This window comes from Fonsecaea nubica (assembly GCF_001646965.1).
Source record: "Fonsecaea nubica strain CBS 269.64 chromosome Unknown Scaff1, whole genome shotgun sequence".
NCBI lineage: Eukaryota > Fungi > Ascomycota > Eurotiomycetes > Chaetothyriales > Herpotrichiellaceae > Fonsecaea > Fonsecaea nubica.
In genome coordinates this window covers 927,723-943,429 of record NW_019173674.1, presented here as the reverse complement: position 1 = coordinate 943,429, position 15,707 = coordinate 927,723, and the positions used below count along the sequence as shown (strand labels likewise).

Here is a 15,707-nt window from a genome sequence, read left to right as displayed (position 1 = left end):
GCGCGTGTGGAGATACAAGTGAGAAAGGCTGTAGAATTGGAGAATAGGCGGTGGGAGGGACCCCGTAGGTGGCAGGGATGACCACAGAATGCCTATTCTCGGGCAGCGGGTGTGTGTGAGGTGGCAGAGATTGCAAAATCGGAGTCTGTCCGGCTCATCGGCTCAAGCGGCAAACCTGAGGCAACCCCCAACTACCCCCATCGCACCCCCACAGCGAGTCGTAATTTTGTAATGACAGCCCCCAACATTCTCATTCTGGTGCACAATGGTTCATTCACGTGCAGAATGACGAGAATGACAGGAATTTCTCATCAGGACCTCCGCTCTCACCATTTCCCACTCCTCAATACTACCATATCATCATGAATCTATCATTGCATCAACCACGGAGCCCAAAATCTGCTGCAGTCTCGCTAGGGCTGCGGTTGGGTATCCCGCCCAACTGGCTGACCAGCGAGCCAATACATGGCCAGGCATTTGACGGGCCTCCGCGACCGGCTAATGTCCCTACCTTTTCCTCTTTCCTGTCAATCCTTTTATCTGCCACTATGATGCTATGGGAGAGTTCTGGATCTCTTTTCCCTCTCATTCCTCTCTCCCTCTCTGTCTCGGCGTTCTTGGAATCTTGGTCTACAAGCAATATAGATCCATCGCCAAGAGACTGACCCATGATCACTCGAGGGCGATAGGCAAGGCCTAGAGTAACAGTCGAGATACCCGATCGACCCCACCGAACCCACGAGACAAGCATTGGCAGAGATTCTTCTTGCTCGCACTGAGCACGCAGGCTGGACTTGATGTCGAGAGGCTCCTTTGATACGGATCAGCATGGCCCCCAGGTCCAAGCATCGTTAGGAGACAAGAGCCTTTCATCTGGGTCTCATAAACACCAAGACATACAAAGCGTTATTCCATGCGCCGAGACGCGGCTATCACCGTCGCAAAGTGAAGCATCCGACTCCAATGACCATGGCCCCCTCGAGAGGATACCCACCACTCGAGATGAGCTACCAGATACCGTCCAGGTCGAAAGAACCGTCACCGATACTGCTGGTGGACCAGTCCATTCGGTCTTTACAAAGAATCAAAAACTATTCATAGTGTTTATGGCGTCGTGGGCTGGATTCTTTTCTCCTGTATCCGGACAGATCTATTTCCCAGCTCTGAATGCATTAGCGAAAGATTTGCATGTTTCCGATTCATTGATTAACTTGACTCTGACCTCTTACATGGTACGCTATCTTCTCCCCCCGTAGACCCGTCGCGCTGGAAGTTGACTTGACCCTCGTTACCAGATCTTCCAAGGCCTCGCCCCTACATTTGTTGGAGATCTCGCTGATGCTGCTGGTCGGCGTCCCGCGTATGCCGGTATGAACATTGGTCTCCGGGCTCAAGCTTCCACTAATTCGCAAAATAGTTTGTTTTACTATATACATTCTCGCCAACATTGGCCTTGCACTTCAGAACAGTTATGCGGCGCTGTTTGTCTTGCGCTGTTTCCAGAGCACTGGTTCTAGCGCCACAATTGCTATGTGTAGCGCTGTTGTGTCCGATGTTGCCACTGCGGCAGAAAGAGGCAGATATATGGGATTTACTCTTGCGGGATCTCTGCTTGGTCCAGCTATAGGTCCCGTCATTGGAGGTGTGCTCGCTGAATTTCTGGGGTGGAGGGCCATCTTCTGGTTTTTGATGATTATGGGCTCTGCGTTCATGGTCGTTTTCGCAATCTTCTTTCCCGAGACAGGTACGCCGCATGGTTGAAGAAAGATGGTACTGATTTACTGACCGCCTGAATAGCTCGCACTCAGGTTGGCAACGGGTCAATCCCACCAAAAGGCTGGAATATGTCTCTGATGAATTACCTGGCAATCCGCAAAGCTCGGAAGCTGCGTCCTCAGGACCAGATGTCGGTGAAAGACGAACAGCCTCAAAACGAGACGCGGAGGAAGAAGAAGTTTCGTTTCCCCAACCCGCTGCGATCTCTTTACATCATCATGGACAAGGAAAACGCACTGCTTCTCTTCTACAACGCGTTCTTGTTTGCAGCTTTTTACGACGTCACAGCGTCCTTACCATCGCAGCTCCAGGCGATATTTGGCTTCAACGAACTCCAGATCGGCTTGTGCTTTATTCCTTTCGGCTGTGGATCCCTCTGTGCTGCCCTCACAAATGGACAACTATTGGACCGTAATTTCGCCCGTTGGTGCAAGAAACTTGGAGTGAAGATCCGGAAGGGGCGAAACCAGGACCTCAGCCATTTTCCGATTGAAAAGGTGAGGTTGCAGGTTGCCATTCCTGCCGTTTACTTCACGTCAGTGTTGGTGCTTGCGTTTGGCTGGATCTTGGATGTCAATGGGCCACTCCCGGCACTGCTCGTCGTCCTCTTCTTCACGAGTTTCAGCATGTCGATCGCGTTCAACGTGACCAGCACGCTCTTGGTTGATTTCTATCCTAAAGCGCCTGCCACGGCAACGGCAGCGAACAACCTAACGAGGTGCGGCCTGGGTGCAGGCGCCACGGCTGCCGTGATACCCATGATTAATGCCTGGGGGAGAGGCTGGACCTTTACCTTTTTGAGTTTGGGTCTAATTGCGACGTCGCCGATGCTTTGGGTGGTGTATTTCCGGGGCATGAAATGGAGAGACGAGAGGAGAGAACGAGAGACTCGGGCGCGGGAGCTGAAAGAGGCAAAGTCAGCCCGGGAAAACTCTGGTGAGAATGGATGTGTCGTGCAAGACGAAAAGCCGCCCCTTGAAGAGGGACCTATGGTGGACACGGCGGCCGTGACTGGGAAGGATCAAGACAGGGAACGCCGCTATCACGAGTCATCCAAGGACATGGCCAAAGTAAAGGGGATGGATAAGGGACAGGACAAGGATATTGACGATGTTATGAGTCGCGAAGACCAGGATGTAACGCTATCAAGATCCTTTTCGTATGAGTCTGGGTATTGAATTAAGCAAGCAAATCAATCAATTGTTAAGAAATCAGTTCCCACTACCACAGCAGGTAGCCACTCCTCCTCCTCTTCCTCTTCCTCTTCCTCCCTCCGCGTGTTTTTCCAGATGATCAATAATCCCCAAATACTGTCGGCAGACCGATCGACACGCCGACATTCTGGGCGAACGATCCGATGAGATTTCCTGTTTGACGGTAATCAAGGGAACATTAGCTCGAATCACATATTCGCCGGGAACCAGATCCGCTGGGGACTAGGACTGGTGGGAAGAGGGAAGGGGAAGGGGAAGGGTGGTTTGGTTTTCTCAATACTACATCGTATGTGGCCATGGAGGGAGGGAGGGAGGGAGGTAGGTAGGTAGGCACTCACCGGCCGGCGCGTAATTACAGACGGTGAAGAAGGGCGAGATCGGGGGCCCCGCGTTGACCAGTCCCCCACTGCTGCCGGTGCAGTCGGCCGTGTAGCATCCCACGGCGGTACTGGCCTTCCACACGATCTGGGTGAAGTGGCCCCACAGGCCGACAGTGCTGACGTCCGGCTCCGTCCCGTATGCGACGTAGTTGTTCACCTCGCTGTTGTAGAGGCCCTCGGTGACGAATTGGCCCATGCCCAGCGGTGTGCCTGGGTAGCCGGCCCCGATGTTCTGGCCGTAGCCGCCGCCGTTGACGGTTCTGTGTTCCAAAAAGAAAGGAGGGGATGTTAGTCAAGAAGGAGGAGGGGGAAGGGGAGAGATATCAGATGATGGGAGAGGGAGGGAGTAAAGGGGAGGGAAGGGGAAGGGTCATGGTCGGGATGTATATGGATATGATCAGGAAGAGGAATAGGGGGGGGGCTTTTCTTTACGTGTCATGTCCATAGACACACGTCTCGGCAATCAGTCGAGCCGTGTCGGCCAGGCTCGATGACCACACGAGCGGATCCGCCGAGTGGTTTGTCCGGTGGATGTTGTGGTGGCGCAGGACGGCGTCGATGTATGCGTCGTTGGTCACCACGGGGATTCCCGAAGACGAAGTCGTCGTCGTGGACAGGGTCGAGATGGAACTTCCGGGGGTGTTCGACCCGAGGGAGGTGGTGATGGTCGACGAGGCTGACGTGATGGTGTCGGGAGGCAGGATCGGGCCACTAATGGTCGTGGTCGTGGTCGTGGTCGCAGACGTTGTCGCTGTTGTTGTCGTCAATGGAGTCGTCGTTTGCAGGGTCGACAAGCCCGTCGTGCTCGTCGGGCACTGGCATGTCGTGATGGTGACAAAGGCAAAGGCCGTCTCAGTAAACGTCGCGGTATAGACGAAGCTGATGCTCTGCGCTGTCGCGCCTGCAACGAGGAGGAAGGGAATGAATGCTCGCATCGTGTGCGCGTAAAATGAAACGACTAAAAGCTGCTGAAAATAGCCAGTGGAGGTAAATGAGTGACTGTGGTCAGGTCGCAAAAAAAAAACAGATCGGGATCTTCGGTCAAGGATGGGAAGCCCAGGTCTGTAAAAGGTTGGTCAAGGTCATGGGTTTTGTGATTCTCGAATGTTTGGACGAGATATACACGGCCCGCATTCCAATGGGCATCAACAACCCCCTTGGGCTCCAGGCTGGGCACATATGTGGATATCGAAGCACGTGTCCTTCACTTTCTCTTGATGGTGCTCACAGTTGCCGTGGACAGATGTGTTGGCTCTTTCTTACAACTGATATCATGGTCGAGGACACTGATGAAAGTACAATGCGATGTGTCAAGGGATGGGGCCAATCCGCGGCGACAAGGTCAACTTTGCTCCGCATTGAGATGGAAGTAGACATCGCCATAGCACTGTTGAATAGTCAGTATCACCATATAGAGACTTACCCAATTCTCGGGCGCGAAGCTGGCCCTACAGTCCGTGAAGAGCACCTTCATTACATGAAGTCGCGTCGCAACATGGCGCAATTCAATTTAACTGCCCCTTGCTCTTCAGCCTGCTCCACACGGGCCATGCAACGACGAAAAAGGAGATATCAACCACTTGGGGATATGGCCAATCCTCATGTTGTAGTCGTATGCCTCCGTCTTCTGGTAGCCCGATTATAGAGAGCTGTTCGAGGATGCACGAAAAGCGAGGTGCACCTCAGTCGTCAAACTGACCTTCCTCGTCCATGGTAGTCATTCTCGGGCATGCGAGACAGAACGCGCATATGCTCGTTAGAGCACGGCACCCGAGTCCTTCACCTCGCCATTCCGCCAGCGAAGCCGCTTCAAAGGAATGAGGACAAAATTCGGTCGTGTAGAGGCCAAGATGTTCTATTTTGGAGTTCGTGGATCGAACCACCAACAAGAGGTCTCGATTGTCTTGTCGATGGTATCGGAAAGTCGACCGCCCGAGAGGGAGCACCTTGTCGAAGTCCAGGCCATCGACCAAAAGCCTCAGGGTTCAGAAGTCAAAGTTTTCTCAAGAATCTGGCCACAATCAATCAGCGCTCAGTAGAAGCCATTCGCAAACCTGTGGACTTTGAAAATGTGCTATTCTCGTCCTTCAGACCATGTCAAACCGTGCAACGCAAAGCCACCGAGGTTTTGCGGTGCTCGGCGACTGTGGACACAAATATGTGATAGAGTCGGCTAGTGGATCCCATTTTCTTGACATCAATAATTTCGACTGCGCCGACGAGGGCCCAACGTGTTGTAGAGAGATCAATTGGATACCCGGGGTAGGGGGCCGGAACAGACAGCCCCTGCGCAATCAGAAGCCTGACTCTCAACGCTTCCAAGGATCTCCACGAGCGTCTAGAGAGACGTGTCGGCACATTCACACCGAGCATGTCAACAGCGTTGGATGTCGTGTGGGGCTCAGGGGGCCGCAGTTGCTGAAGCTGAACGGGGATGATGAGATCGCACGTGTGAGTGGACAGTCGGTTCTCACAGCCGGGGTTCCTCGACCATCATGCCAGGGGCACCACGATGTGGCCCACTGGCGTCTGTGGTCTGAACCCTAAACAAGCGAAGGCTGACTGCTACCACCGTGCTCACAGCCAGGGGCAGTGGGGGAGTTCGTGTCTTTCTGTAAGAGAACGGTCCGAAGGCCGTCAGGTGGAGGCCATGTCGGCGATGTCATACGCGATCCTCGACCGGTCTCATCGGCGACATATGTGATGCTAGCAAAGCGACGAGTCACAGCTGAAATCGGCGTTCGAAGCCCCCAGGCAGACCCAGAGGGATTGTTAGATTCCACAGCTGAGAGCGCTGCCATGCCGGAATAGACTTTGAGGTTTTGATATTGTCCACTCACAAGGAACTTTCGTCATGGAGTCAACATTAGTACTAGACGTTATGGGCCCGTTGTCCTCGGATGGGCAGCATCCCGCGTAGGTTTGTTGTAGAGCTGCAACCCGGATCGACCTCATACCGAGCTGTTCTCACCTATACCAAGGGATGACAAGGGGTAACAAGGTTGACCTGGGTGCTCCGCCGTCAATGCCACGAGGAGATGCTGCTCCCCGTCACATATGGCCCCCTTGGAACAGGACGACTTGTGACTGGGGTTCATGAAAGAGCTAACCTGAAAAAAGCAACTGTTCGTGCCAAAAGGACCGGGCTGATGGAGAGCAAGGGATTCATATGCCCGATGAACGATATAGAAATTCAGATGACTCAGGCGAAGGATAGCCTTGTGGTCGAGGGCCATAGAGAGAGGTAGTCATTGGCTAGCTTCCGCCGCCGGTCGGCCACTCCGACGACTTACCTAAATGAGCTCAAAGGCCGATATCTTTCAAAGAGAGATAGCAATGATCGTTGACCGCCCAGTCAGTCTTCGATGAGATGATGTTCAGTCACCGGAAGAGTCGGGGAGACCGCATCAAAGTCAGGCCGCGAGGTTACTATGGTGGTTGCGATTCCCGCGCAGAACTAGCCGGGAGTAAGGATATCCGTCGCGGGGAGTTACTGATCAGAGGAAGCGAGGACGATTATCGACACGCATCAGCCAGAGAAAAATCCCGAATTGGAAATCTGGATCGAACGGTGCTTGTCTCAACAGAGTTTAGCGGGCCTGATGAGGGAGCGTTTCTATTTTTACTTCCCACGTTGTCGGAGAATTCCCCACGGATCAACACCCTGGTAGGGAAGTGGTATCCTAGGCTCTTTGATCTGAGATTATCTCCTGTTGGCAAGTGGAGTGTCAGGCCAGGCGGGTCTAGAACATCGAATAGTCGATTGACCGACAAAAGGGACACGGGGTCATGAGAGTCTGCCTCGCAAGTCTATAACAAAATCTGCCTGATTCGGAGTGAGCGTGCTGAGGAAGACAATAGGCCAGTCGGAACAAAGGTTAATCCAGTCCCGGCCCGCTGCGCCCCACCCAGCCGCAGTTGGGAACATTGGGAATATCGGTGAGGAGTCAGTCATCACATGCGCAACAATATTGAGGGGAAGGGAACTTGTGGTGGTTGTCATCATCGTCGTCACCAAATGCTCGTCGCCCAGAGAGACATGCATGGTCCATTCGTCATGTGGATTTGCTGAGAGCACGGAATATCATGGATCCGGTATCGTCCATTCGAGGCATTAACAACGCGTGTGGAGACTGTCCATGTGCTCGTCCTTTTCTTAGACAGACTTGTACTTGTGGTTGGATATACGGGAGGTGAGGTGACCAGGTTCGCACGGTACTAGCTCGTCAATGCATGGTTGCCTTTTACAATCCAGGAAGTGCGTAGACCAGATTGTCTGTGAGTCTGATACTCGCGTATCGCACAGTAGTCTTGCACCCCTTCCCCCTCTGGAAGCACGTCATGGAAACAACGGATCCTGGTTCAATTGCCGTCTGCTGTTGCATTTCCCTTTCTTTAGTCTGGTCGCCTACACGGGCGAGAAATGACCAGTATGATCCATGTACTCGGTACAGATCATTCGAAGCAAGTGTAACGGGATACCTACCCAGATACTACTGCATGAACGACGGGACCATGAGGATTGTGATTGGATTAGGGGGACTTGAAGGGACACTTTCCTCCTCCAAAAGGAGAATTTCCTCCTTCCCTTAACTGCGCCTTGGTGTGTGATGGGTGGGAATGTGTTTGTGCGCGGGAACGGGTGCGCAGAAGGCAAACGATGATTCGATGGCCAAGAAGGGCTAGGGAGAAAATAGCTTAGCTTCTCCATGCTACCTCTTTTTCCACCCAAAGTGTGAGCACTAGCACCAGCAACTCCCCACTCAAGCTACACCGTTGGCCTATCCCAACACTCAGCTATCCGTGCTAATGCATGTCTTTGCAGCCTTAGCCAGCCCTAAAAGCCACGCCGCACGTCTTGCCATCGACTCACATCGTTGAATTTAGCACACCAACCCAAAGGTTCTGGCGACCGACTTTCCCCTTCGCTTGTTCACTGCCCACTGAGAAGTGTAACATGACGCCTCCCGCGCCCTGTGTGCCATCTGAATGGTTCCATACCCTTGCTTGGCCTTCCTCGTGTCAGGGACGGCAAACGGGACAGGGACAGGGACAAGGGGGGCAATGCAAAGCCCAGGGCTCACCCTTCACGAGGATAAGGCCACAAGGCCATCAGGATCTCCCAGTGGCTGCCTGAGGCTCGGTCCCCATTTTTTCCCACTCTGGGTTTTTTTATTTTTTCAAAAGTCCATTTCCTAGTAGAATCCGTCAGCCCTACGAGCATGGCTGGGTCAGGGGGGGAAAAGGTGGAATACGATGACCCAAGACCTCCAGGGACCTTTGGTCGCCTGTTTCCTGTTTCCCTCTACCTTCTTCCGGTCATGCGTTGAATGGATCCCCATCATCCCACAGGCGAATCTCGCAGCCCACTTGCTACGACTACTACTGCTACTGTACGAGTACGGTGAGTGTGGACTTAGCATCAGCCCCCAAATTTACCTCATCGCCGTCAGGAACCCTGGGATCTGTCACATCCGTCCAAAGGGTTCACTGATCGGGTACCACCACTCTAACCCGTTTCCTCGTCGGGCCCATCTACGTGGGACGCTGGCTTCTTACACCATACACATACCACACACCACATCCCACAAAGATATATATCTCTTTTCTCATCCCCCCCCTCAGAGGTGTCGAATATTTCATTCCCATCACACATCAACACACACATTCCTTCAAGAGCAAAAAAAACCATTTCTCTATATTTTCTTAATCTCTTTCCTTTGTCCGCGCATTGCCAGAGTTTCCAGTTCAGCACACACACACACACACGCACACACAGCCAAACCCAGATTTGAGGTATACACCATACTTTCCTTATTTCTGTTTTTTTTCTTTCCAGTCGCCCTGAAGTACAACTACAACACCAGTCCCATCGACAAAAAGCAGAAACCAAAAGCCCAAGCCCCATCTCATCTATTTCCTTGTTGTCTTTTGTCTCTTTATCTATTGGATTGCGCCACTTGTCTGCGACACCCATACATTATCGCAGAGCCCAGCGCCCTCGACCAAACTTCATTTCAAGCCCCAAGCTCAAAGCAACCATTTATTTCCTCGTGTTTTTCATCCCAACCACACTCGCGATCACAATGGCTCTCGGACGAGGCGGATACAACACCCCGGCTGCTCCCCAAAAAGGCCGCGGGGGTTACAACAGACAGGGCCGTGGAGGATACAACAGAATCCCCGTCGTCCAAGGTCGCGGTGGATACAATCGACAGCAGGCTGCCCAAGGTCGTGGCGGATACAACTGAATCGTCCCGATGACTCCCTTTCCGCCGGAACGACGACCCCATATCAGGAACCGTGTTCCATCGCTCCACCCATTCCTTCGACATGTGACGTTTGACTTGCGTGATCCCGGCTTCGATCACTTTCCACTCTTTCGACATTGTCCCAGCTCTTGACGAGCATGTGATTCTCTCTCGACGGCTTCATTTTCCCACGCAGAACCTGTACAACACAAAAAGCTCAGCAATCTGCACATATCCCTCATCGACACTTAGCGGCATTTCTCGGAGTTTTTTTTTTCTTTTCTTTTCTCGATTTGGTATATCGTCCCACCACTTTGCTCGGGCAGCATAATTGGGAAGCATAATTCGGAAACAAGGCGCAGGATCGCCAAAATTGTTTGACGACACTCAGGAGTTTCAGGCACATATGGGATATTAATGGAATTCAGGAAGGGGCTTTGCTTAGGGGGCAGTTCTTGGCATTGGGTGTTTTTTCTTTTTTGCAGTCTTTCTTTTGGATACAGTCCCACATTCTTTTGGAGACTTGGAAGGGAATAGGGAGCTTGAACGGGCACAGCTAGCCCAAAGTATGGACCAACAGGACAGACTCGAAGGCAGACGAAGCCCCAGAATTTATGCAGACAGATCGGGAGATAGATACCCCAGAACCAACGTGCGACCACGGAATGTCATAGTTTTGAACCTTCAAGACCCTTTTCGGGCAGCGATTGCCCATTGGAATGGAAAACTAACCGCAATAAACAGTCACTGAGAGAAGAAGATGGTCACTCACTTTTCGAAAACAACTCCAAGGATGTCCTCCACATCACCGGATCCTCCCTTGCCCGTGATTTTGGCGAGGCAGTCGGCGGCGAAACGGAGATGTTCCGCTGCAGTCACGATATCGACTGCACCATCTGTATCCCCATCTCCATCGACCTGTGCTATATTTGGAGCAACAAGGTCATTGTGGCGATCAGTGCGGTAATCAGTGGCAGAAGCACGCGAATCGGAGAATTCCGGGGTATCCATATGCAGGTGAGATTGCGGCCGTGACTGGCTCTGGGCAAGGAAGTCCTCGAGATGATGTAAGCACTGCGATAGGTACGTGGTCTGCCGGTGCGTGACTGAAAGGGACGTGGTCCAGTAGAACTGCGCTTCTGCCGCAGTTAGTTGCACTTCCGCAATGTCTTCGCCGGCTGACGGTGCCGTCAACTCCATGAATGAGCTGGTTAGTTGTTTGAGGAATGCTTGGATCCCACCTGGATCGGAGCCGACCACGTTGGTTGTTGCATCTTTGCAGGATACCAAGCAAATCCGTCGTTCAGGGACAGTTGGGAATATCTGATGGATCCGCGTCTGCAAGGCTATCATGCCTTCTTGTTTTGGATCATCATGCATGCCGAGCAGGTCAATCTTATTTAGAACAACGAGAATAATCTTGCCGGCAGCATCGCATTGTTGCACAGCCTCAAGTACTTCTCCGTTGACAGGGACTTGCGGGTTCCCATCTTTATCCATTTCGACGGGTAATAGAACCAGAACAACGTCCGATTGTAGGGCCCGCTCTCGTGCCCGACGGATGCCTTCGAGTTCCACGGCGCCGACAAGTTGCTGCTGCTGCTGCTCTCCGACAGTGCCAGTGGCACGGAGTCCGGCCATGTCACCAAGTCTGCATAGCCAACCATTGAGATCGATCGACACGTCAACAATGTCTCGAGTGGTCCCTTCTTCGGCGCTGACGATTGCAGCCTCTCGTCCAACGATCTGGTTGAGCAAGGAACTCTTGCCCGCATTTGGTGCCCCCAGGAAAGCTACGTTAATGCCATTGCGGAGCAGTTCCCCTTTTGAGGCATTCTGAAGGTGAAGCTCAATTTTTCTCTTCAGTGCTTGGACCTGCGTCGAGATCGAGGCCACAAACTCGACTGGCGACTCATCGAAATGTTGGTCCTCCGAGAAGTCGATCAGAGCCTCTAGCTCCCCTCGAGCATATAGCAACATGGTGCGCCATTCTTCGTATCGTTTCGCGAGTCCGCCATCTGCGCCGCTGACAGCTAATCGCCGCTGTTGTTCGGTCTCCGCTGCGAGGCTCTCGCCCAGGGCCTCAGCCTGGGTGAGATCCAATCTCCCATTGTAGAATGCCCATTTTGTGAACTCGCCAGGTTCGGCATGTCTCACTGTTCCTTCTCTTCCGTGCATCAAGTGCCCACATCTCGCTATGGCGGCCAACACCGAGCGAACAATGGCGGGGCCACCGTGGACGTGGAACTCCAGTACATCCTCGCCGGTCACCGTGTTGGGCGCAGGGAAGTATAGGACCAATGAGCCGGTATCAAGGACTCGGGGATCTGAGGATCGTGCGGTTTCGGGATCGTAGAGCTTTCGTAGCGCCGCGGTGCGAGGTCTAGGGAGTCCGCGATTCGGGCAGAGCTGTTGATAAATATGCAAACATGCCGGGCCGGACATGCGGATAACGGCTATAGCAGCTCGGCCTGAGGCAGTAGATAGTGCATATATCGTATCGGAGGTCGTGTGCTGGCTTGGTCGTGTAGCCCATTCTTCTAAGTCAGGGACTGGCGCAGAGGACGACCGGCCGCGTGGGAGCGGTTGAGATGAACTCCAGCGCAGGGCGTTCAACCCACGTGGCTGAGCGAGACATCTTCGAATGGCAGAGGAGAAAAAGTGGTTTCTGCTCAAGCTTCGGAATCCAATGCGATATAGCATTCGAACAGCTCCGTCTTTGAATATGTGATGCGAACGACAATCACGCGGGATTGGGAGGGTGAAAAGGACAATGGAGGGGCTTGGCAACGGGCTGCTCGCTCCACCGTCACATCATCCAGGAAATGGCTGATGGATATGTATGCATACACGGGATTTCGACATCACCAGGTATAGATACATTCAGAACAATCTCTACATAATTGGGTCGTCATTCTTTTTATTACATACACAGACACCCTATCTCGCCATCATCCAGGACAAGTCAAAAAATATTGGGACGCCATGACACGATCTGACAATGAAGCTAACCAAACACAACAACACATGACCAATGCCCCTGCTCGAGCTTCCCCAACTGTTGTCTGCTAATTCGTTGTAAAGGCTGTGCTTGTAGAGGTATTTTGAAGGGGATGTAGAGGGTGGTGTCCAATCGAGGTCATGCACTAGTTCCTGTGAGACGTTAGCATTCGCGCAGTGGAATGGATGATTGACTGACAATAAGCCAAGGGTCAAATCGCCATGAATTTTGGCCTTCAGTTGGACTTCAATGTCTAGATTAAGATCGAGTCTTAATCTCAACTGTTCGTTGGTTTCGCCGTCACCTTCTTCTCCCTCTCCTTCCTTGCCGCCTTTGCTGTGCAGCAGTCCTCCAAGGGCTTCATGGGGCTTGCTCAAAGTCTTGCCGACGGTGTCGTTCACGAGGTTTCCGGCGCCGTCAACGACGCCATTCACCGTGTCTCCGACCTCATCAACTGCATCAAGGGGCCCGCCGCCTCCGCCGAGGAGGCCGCCCTTCCCTTGCTGTTGTGTTTGGGCCTGGGCCTTGCCTCTGTTCCGGTTTCGGTTCCGTCGTCCGCCTTTCTGGGAGACGTCGCTTCGATATGCGCTATCAACCTCACTGGGGGGTTCGCTTGAGTCTCGACCGCGACCCCGGCTCCCTCGTCGAGAACCGGAGCGGGCAGATGCTGACGCTGATGTCTGCGGGTCCATCTTTGGTTGTGGTGTTGGAGATTCTTCTGGTCCGTCCGCGTCGCCTTCGCCGTCTGCTTTTTCACCGTTCGCTTGACTTTTCTGGCCTAGCTTTTTGGGCTTTCGTCTCTCTTCAGACTTCTTGGAGGAAGCGTTTGCTCCGATGTTTGCAGCTCCTGAAGCAGAACCAGCAGCGTCGAGGTTTCCGCCGATTTGGGTTTCTTCAGTACTCTTCGTCTCTTGTTCGGACGACATGGTGGGAGATTGAGAAGGAAGATGTGCAAGGAAGGATGATGATGAAGAGGAGGACAGGGACAAAAAGAGGGCCTCGACGTATGACGACCAGGCCTATTGTCCGGGGGGAGAGAATCAAGGTTGACCACACCGCTGGCAATTGTAGTTTCAACCCCACACAAGACGTCAGGACGTAGACGACTTGAGTAGTGACCTACATCGCTTGTGCCTCTACACGCACGCTCATGACGTCGAACGTTGCTGCTTTTGAGGGAGGGGGTGTGTGTAACGCCACAGATCAGCGACAGAGTCAGCAAAGGGGGCTGGGGGAACAGGGTTTGGCATGTGCAGAAGGCCAGGACCGCCAGGTGGCCGCAAGTTGGCTGGCCAATAATTGCAAAGGAGGATCACAGTTCCAGCACTGTGGCTGTTGTGGGCAGGGATCATGGCAGGATACTGAAGAGAGGCGTAAACACAAATGAGGAAACGCACAGACCACGTTGACCACAGACCCATCCTCAATCGGTGATATTGATGTCACACTGTGCATGGAGATGATCTCTTTACAGACCGGAGCATGTTCGTGGTTGTAGTGGCAGAGCAAGGCTTGTCTGATGCTTTTCGGGCCGTTAGTGGTTCTGGCCTCAGCCATAACGGGTCAATCTTTACCTCCCGGGAGTTGTGAATTTTGTGCAATAACAAGGCTACTACTTCATACTTTTGTCATTGTGAAGGGCCTAAAGAGGGGAAAGGTGTTGGTTGCTGATCGAGGGAGACGGATTGCGCGAGTCGAACAGACTTTGCGTCATCCTGCACCGGGCATCGTGGAGATGGTGGGGCGCCACACCAACGCCACAGGTCCGCCCCGCCACCACGTTACGCCTTGGCTTGTCTGCGACCAATGACACGTGCTGACGCCACATGTCATCGGACCCGCTGACCGGGATTCTTCCAAGTATCGAATTCCTGGCCGGGTCTGATCAATGCGCATCTTCTGCCCAAAATCTTGGTCAAGAGTACCGATCGATCTTCATTGGGGACGTCTGCATCTTCGATCATGGCGCGCACAATCCCGCTGCTTGAAGCACGGAAACGCAAGCCCAGAGGTAGGTCGACCTAGAACCGGTCTGGGGAAAATCAGACCCTGGCCACGATGATGTCGTTGTTGCAGCCTCCTGCCCCGAATGCCTTTTTCCGACCTCGTTCTCCCTCGTTTCATCACCACCCTGCTCACCGTACCAGTTTCCTTCTGGCTCTAATCTCAATCTCACCCTCTTGAACACCTGCCTTTCCCTCTTTCCATATCTGCTAACATTACTTCCTTTCCGTGACTTATCTCCCTCTTCCGTCACCTTGTGGTCACCATGTCGGAGCCACAGCAAACACCCACACCAGAGAATACGCCCGGGGGAAAGAAGCCGAGTCGGCCGGGGCTAGAACGCAGCAACTCTGATCAGTCGACGACGAGCGCGGACGACCAGGGTTACGAGTCACGCTCCAGATCTCAGTCCCGACGACGGAGACGACAGAATCAACGACAGAGGCAAGCCCAATCCCGAGCTCAGGCGGGAAATGCTTCTGCAAAATCCATGGCGTCAATCGATGAAGGGCCAGAACCCCAGCAGCAGCAGCAGCAGCAGCAAGTCGCGAGACGGGCACAGCCGACACAAGCTCACCCAAGTGAACAGCAACAAAACCCGCAGTGGCTGCAAAACCCCGATCCTGTAAGTTTCTGATGAGACCCAGGACATCTTTCCAGACGAGTTTGTGTTCTCAAGGCTAACAACATTGGCAGCGGGATATCACAGAGTTCCAACCATTCGAACGAATCAAGCCGCCTTCGCAATCCATGGCAGGCCCGGTAACATATGCACGCATGATCCGTGGGGAAATCCCATGGCGAGGTCCTCCACCATCTCAGCCCTTAGAAACTGCACGACCCATCGATGCAAAGGATAGCAGCGGGAAAGATCCCATGGACCAAGAGTACGTATCCCAGAACACCATGTTACGGGTGACAATATGTCCACAGGACTAACGCGGAAACACAGTGGCTTGAAGCTCCGATTGGAGTTGAACCTCGACATTGAAATTGAGCTCAAGGCCAGCATCCACGGTGATCTAACATTGGCACTACTGTGAGTATAATCCCCAAACCCCGATTGTATGGACAATTTGGT

The 15,707-nt window shown here is 53.1% G+C and overlaps 4 protein-coding genes across 4 annotated transcripts; 2 read left to right on the top strand and 2 right to left on the bottom strand.

Moving 5' to 3' along the window:
• Nucleotides 1-797: 797 nt before the first annotated feature.
• On the top strand, nt 798-2,954 carry AYO20_00342 (hypothetical protein; the record flags this gene model as incomplete). The annotated part of the gene is made up of 4 exons (XM_022638653.1): nt 798-1,232; nt 1,296-1,368; nt 1,418-1,744; nt 1,798-2,954. The coding sequence occupies 4 exons, from the start codon at nt 798-800 to the stop codon at nt 2,952-2,954; spliced, it is 1,992 nt and encodes a 663-aa protein (XP_022505618.1).
• Nucleotides 2,955-3,069: 115 nt separating this feature from the next.
• AYO20_00341 (hypothetical protein) lies at nt 3,070-4,305 on the bottom strand (the record flags this gene model as incomplete). Its single annotated transcript, XM_022638652.1, has 3 exons — nt 3,070-3,143; nt 3,329-3,630; nt 3,803-4,305. 3 exons carry the CDS (start codon nt 4,303-4,305, stop codon nt 3,070-3,072), a joined length of 879 nt encoding a protein of 292 aa, XP_022505617.1.
• Nucleotides 4,306-10,389: 6,084 nt separating this feature from the next.
• AYO20_00340 (tRNA modification GTPase TrmE) lies at nt 10,390-13,548 on the bottom strand (the record flags this gene model as incomplete). Its single annotated transcript, XM_022638651.1, has 2 exons — nt 10,390-12,092; nt 12,681-13,548. The coding sequence occupies 2 exons, from the start codon at nt 13,546-13,548 to the stop codon at nt 10,390-10,392; spliced, it is 2,571 nt and encodes an 856-aa protein (XP_022505616.1).
• A 1,343-nt stretch (nt 13,549-14,891) lies between these two features.
• Nucleotides 14,892-15,669, top strand: AYO20_00339 (hypothetical protein; the record flags this gene model as incomplete). The annotated part of the gene is made up of 3 exons (XM_022638650.1): nt 14,892-15,251; nt 15,323-15,513; nt 15,579-15,669. The coding sequence occupies 3 exons, from the start codon at nt 14,892-14,894 to the stop codon at nt 15,667-15,669; spliced, it is 642 nt and encodes a 213-aa protein (XP_022505615.1).
• Nucleotides 15,670-15,707: the final 38 nt, after the last annotated feature.